Genomic DNA, 17085 nt, shown 5'->3' on the forward strand with positions numbered 1-17085 from the left:
AATTAGGGAGTTAGGAGGGATGGGAATATAGCTTCGTCTTCACGGTTCTTCAAGCTGTTGCTCGTTTCTTGCCATGCTGCCGATCTTAGCGCTGTAAGTCGGCTTTTCTTACACTACTCGAAGCAGGCCCCTCTCACTGCCGTATGTAGCAATGGAATTCTGTATTGCGGTGCTTGATAGAATGTTATCTGCTAGGGTGGGCATGTCGTCATATGGAATATGCGTGATTTTGTTTCTTCCTGGTGAAAACGATGGACATTGCCATATAAGGTGTTTAAGGTCTGCTGGACACGTTCCCGACAGTGGGTGCATATGATGTGTTTGAGTGTTTCGTGTCTTCCAAGAAACCACTTGTCAAGTATGTGTGGTGTGTAAGCTGAATTCGCTATTACTTTGTTGAGAAATATTTATTGTGGTGGAGGGAGCCCTTTCGTGTTGCCAAACACCTGCGTTAGTGTTCCTTCATATAACGTAAGCTTTCTGTAGTGTTTTATTTTGGTGCGTACATAGTGCAATATCTATCTGCCGTGGGAGCCTTTAGTGAGCATTGTTTGGTAAAGATGTAAGTCTATCGGGTTCACATGGATTTGGGCTGTGGGGCATTATACCTTTTAGCAAGCTCACCCGCTTGAATGGCGGCCGCTTGCGCGGCTGCGTTTCCCCCCATATCGTGCCAGTATATCCCGGTGTCCATATAATTTCAATTTCTTTTCCAACTTTCCGAATTTGCTTTAGCCTCTTTCTGATGTCCTTGGCCACTGCGTCGTCTGTAGTTGGTGCCGCCAGCTCTGCAATCGCTGCGTATGAGTGGGTTAAAATTCGATATCTATCGAAATTATCTTTTCTGGCTGCAGCTTTCGTAATGGCTCCCCACATAAAGATCGAGGAACACGACGCTGTGTGTCCCTCTTGTCTAGTGTGGTTGTCGGTTTTTGAGTTGTTTTTCAGAAGCGTTTGGGGACATTGATCAGGCTCTCGCCATTGCTCCCGAAACGCGTCTACCATAGTCAGCCATTTAGAACGCAAAACGAATTGCCTAAACTTTTGGTTTCACCTTAATTAGACGCCAGAAATCGAGCCCTGAAAGTTAGCTGGCGGTGGAACCGCAATGATTGGAACAGACTGAAGTGTGGGCTGACATTGCGTGGAGGGAAATGGAGAGCCCATTTCTGACATCATCTTTGAAACTTTAAGGATGTAAAATACCTGTAGAAGTGAAATGAAAGTTACGCCTAGACAGGTTAGCAGTGCTCTTTGCTTGCAACAACATTCGTAGGTTATGTTGGTATTACGCTGTCGCAGGTAAGCCGCATTTTATGTCCTGCGTTAATGTCGTCGTTGACCAATTGGCCATCATCACTTTAATTTATTTGGTGTTAGAGTAAATTTCTTCTTGCTCCTATGCTCTCGTTTTCTGGTGACATATACAAAATTTTTATGCAGCTGTAGAGAAACAAGGATTGAATATGACGTGGCGCCATTACGTGGCGCCATTGACCATCTTGTCGGATGTTTCAGTGAATAACTGCAAAAAATGCAAATGTATGTCTTTTTCACATGCCTAAATACAGCTAACCTATTTATATATTTTAAATTCATACCCCAGTCACATATTAGTAAATCGTGTAACGCCGACATAGGAATACAAATTTTAAAATATTAAGCACAAGCAGCACAGTTTATGATTTCCTACCAACTGACGATGCTGCTTTTAGTTTTCGTGTGTCCTGATGTGAATAAGCTAGGTCATCTTCCAGGCAGGCCTTCAGTATCCCCTGGACTTGAAGTAGTGGTCGTTGAGGGTGAAGCACAGGTGGGCCGCGTGTACACCGCCCGTGAGTACAGCCACCGTCTGCGAATGTAGAAAGCGCATTGCAGGTTCTCACAATTTATGTGTTTAAAGATTGTATCTCTGGCTCCGTAGATTTTACTTTTCGAATTTACAAACGTTTAGCTATCTTGACAGCTTTATTTTTCTGATAGTGATTTCATCAGTTCAATCAACTAGCCGGAAGCCAGACATTTCTCTAAGATACAAATGAATCCGAAGAAATCAATGGAAATAATGTTCCAAACATTAGGGACATCTTCCATTCAACTTCCTGTGTAGAGGCACCTGTATAGAGACACTAAGAAGAACACACGCATTGTCTTGTTTTTAAATAAATCGAATCCAATGGCAGATATTGCAATACCGTGCGAACATTGTTCAGATGATGACAGGCTATCATGGACATTACATTTGCACTACGCAAAAATGGTTATTGCAAGGCACTGTGATGACAGTTCCTAATTATTGTTATGCAGTAAAAGGTAAACTTTGCTTTTTCGATACCTATGTTCTCATTTGCTCTGAAAAAAAAAATTGTTAGATTTAGTGAATGAAAGTTTTTGACAAGTTAAATGCATTCCCCGGGCCAGCATTTACATATAAACTCACAACCTGAGTAACAAATAACCTCGTCCCTAAGAAACGAAATAATAATAATAATAATAATAATAATAATAATAATTATTATTATTATTATTATTATTATTATTATTATTATTATTATTATTATTATTATTATTATTATTATTATTATTATTATTTTCTGATTTCTTGGATTTCTAGTTAATATGCCTCAAGTCTTTCTCTTAAAGAACATGGCTCCAATCAATACTTAGAACCTTAAATGTCCCCAAAATGCCCTAATATGAAAACGATATAGCTAATTGTAGAGATTGAGTGAACTAGAAGGAAAAAGACCGAGAGAGAGAGAGAAGAATATGCATTAAAATAAATAAACGATAAAGAAAAATGCAGAAGAAATTCCTGTTAGATCCTTACATACTTTACGTTTACATCGTGCTAAATATTCAGAGCGCATATTATATTTTCTTCAAAGCAGAGGAACAACGCCCAGCTAGCTTGCATTTAGGAAACCGCATCAAGCGAATCTTAAGGGGTGCGGAACCCTAATACTCACACCCGCGAGCTTGTTTGCGTTGTTTCCAAGCATGTAGATTCCGCTTCCGAGGATTAGGATCGTGGCTGTGGCTTGGAACAGCAGGAACTATCAGACGTGAAAAAAATGTTTTTTTTTTTATAATAAAACGCGTTAGACAAGATTATAAATCAAAATATTTTTTAATATTTTGAAATGTTTCTATGGCAAGCAATAAAACAAAGCACTTTGTGAAAAGAATCCTATATTTCATAATATTTGCACTTAGTATCAGGTCAATGAAATATTTGACGAAAATTTTAGGTCTAAGTTTGGAGAATGATGATTCCATCTTCCCTATTAAATGATCACATCCTCCCGGAATCTCGACGAAATCTTTTATTTTGGGCAGTATTTACTATTCATGCAGTGTCACACGTTTGAAGCTAAACTGCTGACAGAGTTACGAGAAGAGTGAGAGCTAAAACGTGCTGAAAAAAAAGATGTAATACAAAGCTGAGGACTTCAGGAGGTTAAACTTTGTTATCGGCCTCTCCAGTTCGCCTCACAAGTAGCCTAATTTCACATTCAATAATATGAAAGCATTTCTTCTTTTGTGATTTGTGTTACCAGAAAACCTTCACACTGACACCTGTATAGGCTATGTATGGTCTTGATCGCATGGCCCATGTCATATAATTCACTAATCGGTGCTACACTCAAAATGTTTGAGATGAAGTCGAAGAGCGAGAAGCATCCCTTTAAATCTTTGACTGCAGGGTTTCGTTTATGTACACTGTTGCGTTTGGTGCCTCTCATTTCTTGCAAAGTGGCCCTCCTTCTTGTCTGGTAACGTTAAAGGACGCCGGCATCGGAGCTCAGCGAACCTCATGAGCATGCATGTGGCTAGCGATTGGTGGCACGGCTGGAAACTGGTTGATCTGAGTGCTTTGTGCCGAAACGAAGCCATACAAAATGGCTGAGTTGGCATGGCAGGGACGGCCATGTCTGGTAGCCCAAATGAGGTGTACGGACATTTCGGAATCAAAAAAGAACACTCGGCTCTCAAGTGAGGTGCACTATTTTATACTGCACGCTGACACGTTTGCATGGTTAGATTTGAATTATGAGGGATGCGTGAGCTCTGCCTTTAAGATCAGGACGCAATACTGTACTCTACCAACCGACATATATAACGCCCTGCTTTACACAAACCGTATGAAATTTCATGCGTGGCCTAGGGATAACATAAATACAAGGGTCCTGGAAGGCTGATTCGGAGAACCCCTCCCATATGAAAGGAGAGACAAGAGTTGGCAGCTGCTGCGAAACTCCAACGTGAAAAAACTCTACATCCAATCAGTGTGTGGCCATTTCAACTGGCAGCGCCAGGCTCGTGATTTTGTAGCAGGAGCCATATTCGGCTACCAGTCGAGCAGTTCGCTGTTGAATCCCACTGGAATGTATGGGATGCGCCACGGAGTGGAGGAGTTGGTGCGAGGACGTGACATCATAGATGAAGGGAGGGGCCGCTATTGCCGCGTGCGACGTCACGCAGGTGCCATGTGATAGCTATGCGCATAACTGCGCATGCACAACTGCGTTTATAAACAGAGGAGCGACACGGCGGCCGCAGTACAGCAGTATTATATGGAGAAAGAGAGTCGGGCCGCCCTCAGTGGCGGTATCGACAGGAAAGGCTCAATTCCTCGTAACTAGTATTCGTCGCCTGGTAAGTGACCATTCAGCAGAGAAAGAATAACGAAAGATCAAGCAAGCAGCACAGACGCCTGAATAGAGAGAAGAACGTCTTGCCAAACGGAAACGCCAGGAGAACGTAACAGGCGGTGAACAGCAGCGTAGATGGAGCCTTCGGAAGATTAAGGGCAACGTAATAGAGTAACAGAAGAGGATGTAAAGGCCCATCTTGTTACTGTTCATGTCATTCGACTGTCTGAAAGTTCATCTGCTACTGGTACGTTGGAAGCATACTTCGCAAACAATACGTTTCGGCTCATGTGCAGTGCGTGCGAAGGATTGTGGCCCGGTTTTACTATACTGACCACCGGGCCGTCTGCCTTTGTGTGAATGAAATAAAAAAACGATATGTGAAGACGAATGTCTCCTCATTGATGATCAAGTATGTTTTGTGTGTGCGTGTGCTCATCATAAACCTTTCTGTCAATCTTGCTCTTGCCATGTGAAACACGCCTCCATTGTGATTATATTTATGTGATATTTGTATGTATTATTTACTTTTCACCTGCTTGGGCCGAAAATTTTGGTCTGCAGTATTGTATAAATAAAATAATGAAGAATAAATATAAGCTCAACAATAGGCTAGGAAACATGCGGAAACCAGAGGAAAGAAGCTCTCGCTACGTATGTCCAGCTGGCGTAGCTGAGCTATACCATTGGCGGGTTTTCGCTCACAATGCAGACAATGCCTACAACACCTTTGCCGGATTTCGTACTGAACGCCTTTAAGGCTACCAAAATAAAAGAGCTTGATATCTACCTCAGGTAAGCTTGAGCTAAAAAGGGATCTCACGATAGTATGCTGATCTGTATGTGTGAAATACCCTTGGTGGAAGTTGTGTGATTGGTGCCTAATCTAGCGCCAAAGTGAATGTGCGTGGATAGGACACTTAAAGGCAACCACGGACGAGTCATTAAAGCTGTCGTGCCATTGCAGTAAAGGCAAAGCTTAATGTTTCATTTAATGTTTGTAGCTGTATAAACGTCAAATCTCTAGCCGAATAGAGGATGCAGCACAAGCTTGTACATACAGCCTTGAAAAATTTCTTAATTTGGTCTTCCTGACGATAATAGGCCCCGCACACCAAAACACCGGCTTCGGCGGCCGTCCGCCGGCACTGGCGTTGAGAGCGAAAGATCACAAGCATGGCACTGGCAGGCAGTAGCTGGAAGCTGAAGCACTGAATGGACATAGGGTTGCCTGACAATACGTTTGGCAAGAGCTGCTAACTCAGGCCTCTCCTTTCATATGAAAGGCTGATGTCACAGTCAGCCTGTCAGGACCGTCGAATTCACTTACCCTTATAGGCCACGTGGGCATGTTCAAACGTGTTGGTTAAAGCGGGGCTTTTGATGTAGGCTGGTAGCCCAGCTTTCGCGTCATAACCCAATAGACGGAGCTTAAGAGTCCCCATAATTTTTGATCACCCCGAGCGGAAAAGAGAAGCCGGAATCGGATGTAGCCGCAATGATTCATGCGGTGGAAAGAACCTACTACAGCCCCAAAATAACATAAAGCACACCAACGAAGACAATTTCGTTTCGCGGCGCGCCCTGCAAGCGGATGCGCATGTGTATGGTTTGGATGCTTGTGAAACATTCAGCTTGACACTCTTGGTGTTCGCCTCATTAACAGCCCGGACGAAGGAGAGAACATTTTGCACCGGTTTGTGCTCCATTATATTTTGAGGGCACTAGTAAGTCTTTCGCAGTGATTGCGCCGCCACTCACGTAGAAGGTGGCGTGCAGCAGGAAGTAGGTGTTGTCCGAGAGGGCGGCCGAGAGCAGCATCTGGGCGCAGTGCAGGCTGCTCTGCAACGACGCGCACTGGGCGAGCCACAGCGGCCATGGCTCCGGCGATGACACCCGAAGCGACCACGGGCTGTACAGCAGAGACAGCAACGCCATGTTGCCCGCCTGGCAAAACCATCGGACATAAAGCATGTTAAGCAATGTCCCACAGCTCAAGGAAACAGTAATAAAAACTGACAAAGAGCTTTTACGATATATGAAGTTTAGCACAATAGTTACTTTATGTTGCAATCCAGAAATTAGGTACAAAAGCTAATCAGTTTGGGAAAAAATCTCTTAAACCTTTTTCTTTCCAAAGAAGAATGTAAAAACAAAACATGATATACTATGTGAATTCGAACCAATAATCAAACAATTTAGTATATCACCAGTGCTGCTCAGAATGTCAGCTATAACAAAGGAAAAGTTACGACAATGTCTCTTTTGATTATGGCATCAGACTTTCAAATCAGTTCTTAAATTCAGCCACAGTGGCGCCTAATAAGCCTCTCTCTCTAGGTTGTTGAAACTCTGAAGAACAACATGCAAAAACAATAGCGTTCAAAAGATACACTTAAAATAGCGAGGCTCACCTGTGAGCACCCTTCGCAGTACCTGCTAAATTAGCGAAGACTGGCTGTACGAATCAAACTCGGATCAGGCTGCACAACCACTAAGACCCTTTGCTGTCACATCCAAAACTTTTGGTCAACATCCAGCGAATAATTCAACTTACGCGCTTTGCGTTTCACACCCGGGAGAGAGCAAGACGCCATTTTTGCTCATAAGGCTGTGTAAACGAACCCAAAGTGTACCTCTGACAAAGCACCTCGCTGCGTAAGTGCAAAAGCAACAACAAAACGAAAATATAAACTAATTCTTCAGCTACTCGCTTGATGACGCCACGTATTCATGTTGGTCACCTTCATCCCTTTTCACACCGCACGAACTCATCCGATGTGTGTGCCGGATGTCTGTAGCCGTAGCGAAGAAAAAGTTTACTTGACCGCCATCTTGTGCAGCGCTCTAAACCACTTTTTTATGGACGTTAGTCAACTCGAATCGAATCAATCTAGCTCAAATGCCTCTATGCGTGACCTCATTTAACCTTTACGTAAACCTGTTACGTTGCTGCATAGGTGATACCACAAGAAGTAGCTCTTCATATTTGTAAAAAATAAAAAAACTATGCTTTGGAGGGCCATTACGAAATCAAAACTATACTGTTGAAGTAAGTATCGGTATCAGTATTGAACCTTCTAGCTTGTATTATAAACCTGCCACTCACTACCGTTCTATTTTAGGAGGAAAGAGATATGAAGTCACAAAGTATCGACCTATCTCTGCATTATTTTTGTTCTCGAAGTCATTCAAAAGAGCCATTATTAGCAGATTGGAAAAGGTTATCTCTGTTCATATTGTTATCGACTCGCCCCAGTATATCATTATAAAAGATAAACTGACCAAGCAAATTTACTCTGTGTTAAAGAGAAAATGATTGATAATACCGGCTGCCAAGGTTACACATTTGGTCGGAATCGGACTTCCAAACCTTTTGATTCATGCTGCATGGAATCATCTTGAAAAAACTTAAGGGGTGTGGAATACAAGGAACTCCCCTTAATCAGGTGAATGTTTATTGAGCAACAAAGTTCAGTTTGTGAAATGCAAAAATTGTGATTCCAATAGCTTGTGCGTTCCCAAGGTTTGCCACAACTGCAAATGATTATTTAGTAGAATTGCATGCTTGAATGCTGGCGAAAAAATTAAGCTGAAACGTGTGCAAAACCATCTCTATTATTTTTAGACATCTCATTGTCCCAATCCATTACGCGCTTTCCATAAGGTATGCTGACGAACATATACGCAAGGTAATGACTCAAAAATATGCTGGTATCCGCTTCAGTGACAACGCATTCAGGTAAACACATATTTGAAAACTTGCCGTGGATCAAAGCAAAACCGTTGGCTGGCTCTCTCTGCAGGATCAATGACCTCTTTACCGATTTGTGTTTTTAAATATTTACGTATTGTACTCTATATTTATAAGTTATCTAATTGTGCACTGCGTGGGCCATCACAACTTCAAGTAGTTATAAGAAGCTATTGATTCGGCAAAACGGCACTCCTAGCTATTAGAGTTGTAAAGACACACCGGCAAACTTACCAATGTGACTGTATGCCAAAGGCATAATCTCCTTAAAGTAAACCGAGTCTACATATACTGCTTGTTACACATTATAATAGCAATAGGCTGTTTCCCATCACTATTAATCGGCTTCCTAGCAAATATGTCCTCTGGCAACACAGCAACATGGTTCTTAAAACAAACACAAATTACTGAAAACAAAAGTTTAATTACCAGATTCCAGGCTGCTCTCAATAACCCACCCAGAAACTTCATGTTTCATCTTTGTAAAAGGATCCATGGTAGATGAGAGAAAGAAGATGGCTACAGGGCATGAAAGACTTCTGAACAAGGGTTGAGATGATGCCTGAGTTCGCAAGGCAGTCCCCAAGTCCCCTTGTCGGAACGTTGGTTGAGCATGCGAAGTGAAGCATCCCGTCAACCCTTGTTGAGCGCTCATTCATCTCTAAGGGAAAATTTAAACGAGATAAAAAAAGGAATTACATACTGGTTTAAGTATTTAGCTGCTTTGTTTTCTCTTTAGCAAATGAAAATTTTTGTCATCCCATGCCGAATGTACGACTTGCTTTAGTGTTTTGTGCCATTTTTGTTGTTTCCTTTGAGTGCATGGTGTACTCTATGTGCGTCTGATTTCTCTGCTGTTACACTGCAGTACGTTATAAATGTGCCCTTTTCTATAGTCTGTTAAAATATCTTTTTTGCGCTGCTCACTGCTGCTGATTGTTTTAGGGAACTGTGACCTCATCACGACTAACCGCCTTTTGTCACAGTTCCCTCGTTCATTCTAAAAAGAGAAATAAATACAATAAAGTGAAATAAACCACAGGAGATGTAAGCTGAAACTGGGGCTCAATCTAACGCCGATATTGTACGAAATGCGAATATCTGAACTGTTGTGATAATGGCCCCCATCGGCACTGAGCGTTCTTTAAATTAGCACCATCTCGAAGCAGAGGAACCAGTTGTGTGTCTTGGCCGTGCTGTATCCGAAGAGGGAGCGCTCCACTTCGGGGACAAAAGCAGACCCATTCTTCACGGCCAGCACTGAAATGAAGATTATATGAAATCAACAAATGTAACTGGGTCTGCTCTTTGTTTTAGCTGGCGGCACTAATGGTATATTATGTTCCTCTGAGCTGCTTCAGCTGTGCAATAGAGCCTGATGAAAAGGGAGCTAGAGGCCGTCTTGCGGAATATAGGTACTTTTCGAGGGATACGCCAGAAAACTCGCATCTGCACAGAGCGTGATATGCCTGTAACCTTTTCTTGGTTACATCTGCTCTTGACGACTGGAGGGGCAGTAAGTTTTTTTTCTCTGCTTGATTCCCCAGTTTAACTCTGAACTATTATTGCATTTCTAACTCTAATAGGAACTTCTGCGACGCACCTGTTGTGTTGAGGACGAAAACTGACGCTTTTCATAACCTACTTCTCAAGCTGAAGTCCCACCTTACTTGCAGATCTCAGTAGGACTTCTTTCTGAAGCTCATTGTGCACGATCAACCCCGGCACATTCGTTGTGATTAGCGGGATCAAGAAATGGCAGAAAATTTTCTCTTATTTACCTATTTCAGATCCATTCCAGGCAAAATGCGAGGTGCTTTTAAATGTATTCAATACAGGGACCATGTAGGCGGCTGCATTTTCAGCTCCCATTGCCCGTCATGCCGTTACAGTTCTGTCTACCAAGGCTACAGGACCTCCCTATTTGCGCTGCAGATTGTCAGACAAGTTTCGAAAAGTGAGTTGTCTCGTCGCTGTAGGTATTAGTCAAAGAAAGCGTGAAAGACTACCAACATCGAACAGGCTTTTCTTACTACCTTCAATATAAATATTGCAATGGCAGATGATTATTAGTCTCAGGGACTTTTTAGCGTGGGCCACCTTAGCGCCAAGGAATGCCGCCGCTGCTCAAGATGGCATTGTCCACATCGCCTTGATCTGCCCTCGGCACAGTATGTCGGTCACAGAGGGCGCCACGCTCCAACAAAAAAAAAAAAAAACTTTTCTCCTTAACCACGCCCGTAGAATGCAAGGTTAGTTCACACTTTAGCAGGAGTGCTGCGGCATGTATAGACGAGGCTTGCCAATTGATGTAGAGCAGTTCGTTGGTTGTCACTGGGCGGTGTGACTTGTGTGCCCGTGGGTGCGCGTGTGGACATGAACGGCTGGGTCACTTTTTTCCAAAATGTTTTTGTATACTTGCTATACACTGCAGCGTTCTATCTTTCCCAGCTATACGTTTCTCGCTACAAAAGATTCAGACACAACTACTATCACAATGGGCAAAAATCTAACATTCCGTGGCCAGTGAGAGCGTATGCAATGGCTGGTGAAAATTGTGTAATTCTCTAACCCGGCACTCATGCTTTAACGTTTTCGTTCTGGGTATCTAACTTGATATAACCTCAAAAAAATGGCGTTGTCATTGGTGGAACATTCCGCGAGTACTACTGCCGATCGATCGCCTGTCATCATCATCATCATCAGCAGCAGCCTGATTATACCCACTGCAGGGCGAAGGCCTCTCCCATATTTCTCCACTTAACGCGGTTCTGTGCTAGCTGCATCCACTTGACCCCTGCGAACTTCTTAATCTCATCCGCCCACCTAACTTTCTGCCACTATCCTGCTACGCTTTCCTTCCCTTGGAATCCAGTTTGTTACCCTAAGCGACTATCGGTTATCCTCTCTTCACACTACATGTCCTGCCCATGCCCACTTCTTCTTCTTAACTTCCACTAGAATGTCGGTAACTTGAGTTATTTCTCTGACCCACTCTGCACGCTTTCTATCTCTTAATGTTACCCCTACCATTTTTCGTTCCATAGCCCTCTGGGTTGTCCTCAACTTAAGTAGAACTCTCTTGGTTAGCCTCCACGTTTCAGCCCCATAGGTGAGTGCAGGCAAGATGCAACTGTTGTATACTTTCCTCTTGAGCGATACCGGTAAGCTGCTAGTCATAATCTGCGAGTGCTTGCCAAATGCGCTCCATCCCAATCTTATTCTTCTTGTTATTTCCTTTTCATGGTCCGGATCTGCGGTTACTACCTGTCCTAAGTAGACATATTCGCCTACTACTTCCAGTATTTCGCTACCTAATGTAAACTGCTGTTCCTTGCCGAGGCTGTTGAACATCACCTTAGTCTTCTGCATATTGATTTTCAAGCCTACCTTTCTACTTTTTCTGTCTAGGTCATCAATCATTATTTGCAGTTCATCCCCCGAGTTGCTTAGCAAGGCAATGTCATCAGCAAATCGCAGATTACTGAGGTATTCTCCATCTACCCTTATCCCTAACTGCTCCCATTCCAAGTCTCTGAATACTTTCTCTAGACAAGCTGTCTGTCGATCGCCTGTGTAAATACCCATATGCATTCCTGCAGTGAAATAATCTAGGTGCACCACAGAATAGACCGGATTTTTTTCATTACGGTCCCAATAGCAGATTTTAGGGCGGCAGCTATAGAAGGCTATTGCTGTTGTCGTCTAGTTTGAAGGAAACAACTATTTTTGGGGTATTAGTGATCAAAATCATGAATCCCTCCTATCCACATTTGAAATAGGGCGCAGAAAACAACGCTGATAATGATCCCTACGTGATGTTCAGTAAAAACAATACTGATGAGACAAATTAGAATCCTAACATCAAAATAATCCAAGGATATATCCTCGGTATTCTCTATATTGTCACGGAAGTGACCTAAGAACCTCTTCCAGCGGATACTGTGGAGCCCTCGCATCGACAACCGCGCTCCGAAGTGGTGCACGTTGTCCGCATGAAGTCTTATTTCAAGCGGTAATGTGCAGTGTACTATGCGCGTGTTTCGTTGTTGTGTAGGTCACCTTACCCCGCTTTCGTTTTCTATTTGGTTTCTGTGTCGATCGTTTTGTTATCGCTTGCATCGCCCATTGCTCGCGCTTAAGCTCTGCTTTCGGTTTTTTATAGGAGGGGGAGTAATGCCAGCTGGCGTTACCGAGATTATTAGGTGGCGTTTTAGGAACAAAGGATGCTGAAGTCGGCTCACGCGCTCTGTGCAGAACTCTGGCTGTTGGTAATGCTCCAACCTGTCTTTTAGGCACATGTGGCCCTATTGTCCATGACTTTACATAACTATTGTCCGTGATAGTTATAACTTAAAACAAAAACTTTGACCCGGGGATAAAAAATCACTTTCCGGATTCCCTAAGCAGCTACAACGCCACATGTTTTCGTGACTCGCTCACGCCCTCAATATCGTAAGCGGTGGTGTCGGGGCATGTAATAAATAAAATGGTCGACAGTTACGACGACAGTTATACGCAGTAATTACGAGGATGTCTTCTCGGAGGAATTGGGCCTGATGAAGGGACCCCTAGCCAGCTTGGTGCTGAAGGACGGTGCGGTTAGCAAATTTTGCAAGGGCAGACCGCTTCCGTATGCGCTCCGTGACAGAGTGGCAAAAGAGTTGGATCGGCTAGTGACGCTAGACATAATATCGCCCATAAAATATTCGGATTGGGCGACGTCCATTGTACCAGTGCTTAAAAAAAGATGGCACAGTACGGATTTGCGGGGATTTTAAGGCCACTTTGAATCGGGCTTGTGCACTTGAGCAGTATCCCCTTCCGGTGAATGAAGACCTGTTCGCGTCGTTGAGCGGTGGTGAAGTTTTTAGTACACTTGACCTGAAAGATGCCTACAACCAGGTGCCGCTAGACGAAGCTTCACGCAAGCTGTGTGTGATTAATACACACAAAGGGCTGTTCTGTTACAACAGGCTGCTGTTCGGCATTTCTACTCCTGCTATATTTCAAAGGAAGATGGATACCATTCTAGCGGGCTTGCCTGGAGTGCAGGCATACTTAGATGACGTGTTGATGTCTGAAAAGGCTTGCAGACAACGGATCTTGGCTGAAAACAGTGTTGCCGCGATTTCGAGAGCACGGGTTAAAGCTGCGATACGACAAATGCAACCTCAGCCAGCTTTAGGTTTCTTATCTGGGACACCGTATCGATCGTCTCGGTCTTCACCCGACGGAAAAGAATGTGGAAGCTATCATGAAAGCACAAAGCCCTAGTAACGCGAGCGAGCTGCGTTCTTCTGTCGGAATGCTAACATTTTATGCACGGTTTCTGCCGAACTTGTCAACCATGTTGTCCCCATTATATCAGTTACTAGAAAAGAATGCGCGCGATGGCTATGGAACCACCCCAGCAAACTGCGTTCGTCAAGGCCAAACAGTGTCTCAAGGCTGCCGAAGTGCTTGCCCATTTTGAGCCGTTAAAGGAGCTGAAACTAGAGTGCGACGCTTCCCCACACGGCAGTCGTGCAGTACTGTTTTACACAGTAGGTAGCGTCAACAGACCGATCATATTCCGTTCAAGGACTTTCAAGAAAGCTGAGCCGAATTACGCACAGCTGGAGCGTGAGGCCCTGGCCCTAGTTTTGGGGGCCACGAGATTCAGAAACTATCTGTTGGGCCGTGAATTCACCTTGGTTACAGACCACCAGCCTCTCCTCGGATTGCTGAGGGCCGGCCGCCCGACACCCTTTATGGCTGCAGCCCGCATTCAGCGTTGGGCGCTCAATCTCGGAGGATATCGTTACAAACTTCAGTACACTCCCAGAAGGCAACTGTTGAACTCGGACACCCTCGGCAGGCTTCTACTGCAATAACTAGGTCCTAGCATGTAGCCCCAAGAGCCGCAAGAGTACGTGTTGTCTTTGGACAGCTTGTACGAAGGCACTGTCACTACACGAGAGCAGAAAGACCTTATAGCCATCGACTCGACCCTAGATCGCGTCAAGCATTACGTGCTACGAGGTTGGCCTAGAAGCTCGAAAGACCTTGAGCCGTGTCTGGCGGCATTTTTTTCACCGCCGACTTGAACTCTCCCTGGCACATGGGTTAATTTATTGGGGCCATCGAGTGGTTATACCTGCCGATACGCGAAAACGATTGCTGCAACTGCTGTATGAAACCCACCAAGGGTCTTCGCCGATGAAATATATAGCATGATCGTTGTTTTGGTGGTCAGGCCTAAACCGAGAGATTGAGGAAATGTCGGCTCAGTGCAAAAATTGCGTCGACAACTTGCCAATGCCGCCAGCCGCTCCACCAGCGAGCCGGCCACAAACGTTTGAAAAATGATCACGCATCCATATGGATTTTGCCGGGCCGATCGAAGGCAAGATGGTGCTTGTGCTAATCGATTCGCATGCCAAATGGATAGAAGCGCTCCCTCTGAAGCAATCAACCACAACAGCTACAATCCACTGTTTGCGGGACATATTCAGCCGATTTGGAGTGCCCAGAATTATAGTTTCTGATAACGGAACACAATTCACTAGTCGTGAATTTGCAACATTTGTCGAGTAGAACAACATCTCGCACGTTAGGACCGCCCCCTTCCATCCGCCGAAAGAGCTGTCCGAACGGTGAAAGATGGTCTCCGGAAGTTGGGGGCAGGTAAATTGGAGCACAAACTTATGCTCCTACTGCTCAATTACAGAAGGACGCCCCAGAAGAGCAGGAAGTTTCCATCAGAGATGCTTCTAGGATACCAGATTTGATCACGCCTGGATACGTGTTTCCCGAAGGGTAGCGGAGACGCACTATTGGATAGCCAATAGTGGCTGCCTCAACTAAAGAGTCGTGTACATGTTCACAACTATGGAACAGGAGACAAATGGATACCAGGGGATGTGACATCTACGCCTGGGACCAGAATGGTTACAGTAGAAACGCCTGGAGCAATTGTCCGGCGGCACGTGGACCAGGTACGTCTTCGGCCTACAGAAACACAGTCACCCGACACTGCGGAAGACGCGCGCCTGGACGGTGCTATATTCAGGCCAGAGGAATCTGCATTGCAGCTGGATGCCAGACTCCAAGAATCTGCTTCGCCGCCTGCAGTTGAGGACCATCATGCTGACGGCGCCTTCCCGTCACTGCCGTCATCCGGGGCAGTAGTGTCAAGCGAACCCGCTCAAGTGCTATGACGCTCGACGCGGACGAGGAAACCAGCTGACCGATTTTAGGAGGAAGAAGTGTTATGTCACAGCGCTGTGTCAAGTGCGGGCCACACACTGCGCAAGCGTGAAGTTTTCTTGCTATCTCGTATGTCCCATTTCCATTCTCTCTCTCCCCTGAATTATATATCATCATCATCATCATCATTATCAGCCTGACTATACCCACTGCAGGGCGAAGGCCTCTCCCATATTTCTCCACTTAACGCGGTTCTGTGCTAGCTGCATCCACTTGACCCCTGCGAACTTCTTAATCTCGTCCGCCCACCTAACTTTCTGCCACTATCCTGCTACGCTTTCCTTCCCTTGGAATCCAGTTTGTTACCCTAAGCGACTATCGGTTATCCTCTCTTCACACTACATGTCCTGCCCATGCCCATTTCTTCTTCTTAACTTCCACTAGAATGTCGATAACTTGAGTTATTTCTCTGACCCACTCTGCACGCGTTCTATCTCTTAATGTTACCCCTACCATTTTTCGTTCCATAGCCCTCTGGGTTGTCCTCAACTTAAGAAGTCTCTTGGTTAGCCTCCACGTTCCAGCCCCATAGGTGAGTACAAGTGAAGTATATATAACCACCCCCTGTTGCAATAAACGCCGGGTCTTACTTGCCTCGTTCCCAAGCATGTACGTGCGTTCCGTTCTTGCCGTGGCCTATCGGCCGCGGCTATGCTACACTACGAAACATGCAAACAGATTTGAGGTCGAGACCTTGGGCTAGCTGGTGCCCTCTGTAGTGACTACTGCAGTGAAAGCAATTAGCAGCACGGCATAGGAAGAGTATACGCATAGGTTTATGACTGCATCTGGCCTCTATAAGTGATGCTGCAACACACGTCTATACGCCTAAAATCGTGGAGCCACCATGAATGGTGCCCATAACCCCAGAGAAACTAAAATATAATCAACGTGATTCTGTGTGAAGCAATGTTTTAACGCATTTGGGCTTAGCATTCATACCTAGTATTTGCTGGTATTGAAGCACGAGGTGCAGGTCTTCATTGTACAAGTTTCTGGTACTGTAATGTGCAACATTTCTGCGCCAAAGCAATGAACGTCTCGGGATTCAGTGGTTCTAGACGCTTTGATAGGTTTTTAGTACCAAGCACATACAACACGCAGCCGCATGAAGTCAGTCTGGGCGCTGTTCTTTCCACACTCACTCAGAACCTTATTCAGAAATAGCGTTCTTTTTATGCTTTACACATAACACTTGCCCCCATATATGAGTCGAAGCTTTGTAAATAAACGCCTCCCAGGCCAGACTAGCTATAGGGTTGAAGCATATGCAAAAGATCAACGATGCCTTACCAGTAAAAGCAGCGTCCATGATAAACAGCGGCGTAGAAAGTCTTCTTTGTTGTCCTCTCTGCACGCGCGCAATGTATCTCTGGCACTGCCTCGTGTATAATGATGTCAGATGCGCCGCAAATATTTTCGGCA

The 17085-nt window shown here is 44.7% G+C and overlaps 1 protein-coding gene across 1 annotated transcript; it reads right to left on the bottom strand.

Moving 5' to 3' along the window:
- Nucleotides 1–1765: 1765 nt before the first annotated feature.
- On the bottom strand, nucleotides 1766–13761 carry LOC146209467 (uncharacterized). The gene is made up of 5 exons (XM_084580387.1): nucleotides 13737–13761; nucleotides 9566–9669; nucleotides 6417–6602; nucleotides 2970–3056; nucleotides 1766–1852 (listed from the first exon to the last, which is right to left on the bottom strand). The coding sequence occupies exons 1-5, from the start codon at nucleotides 13759–13761 to the stop codon at nucleotides 1766–1768; spliced, it is 489 nt and encodes a 162-aa protein (XP_084436513.1).
- Nucleotides 13762–17085: the final 3324 nt, after the last annotated feature.

Source organism: Amblyomma maculatum, chromosome 1 (genome assembly GCF_055883805.1).
Source record: "Amblyomma maculatum isolate TAMU_Amacu chromosome 1, ASM5588380v1, whole genome shotgun sequence".
Classification (NCBI taxonomy): domain Eukaryota; kingdom Metazoa; phylum Arthropoda; class Arachnida; order Ixodida; family Ixodidae; genus Amblyomma; species Amblyomma maculatum.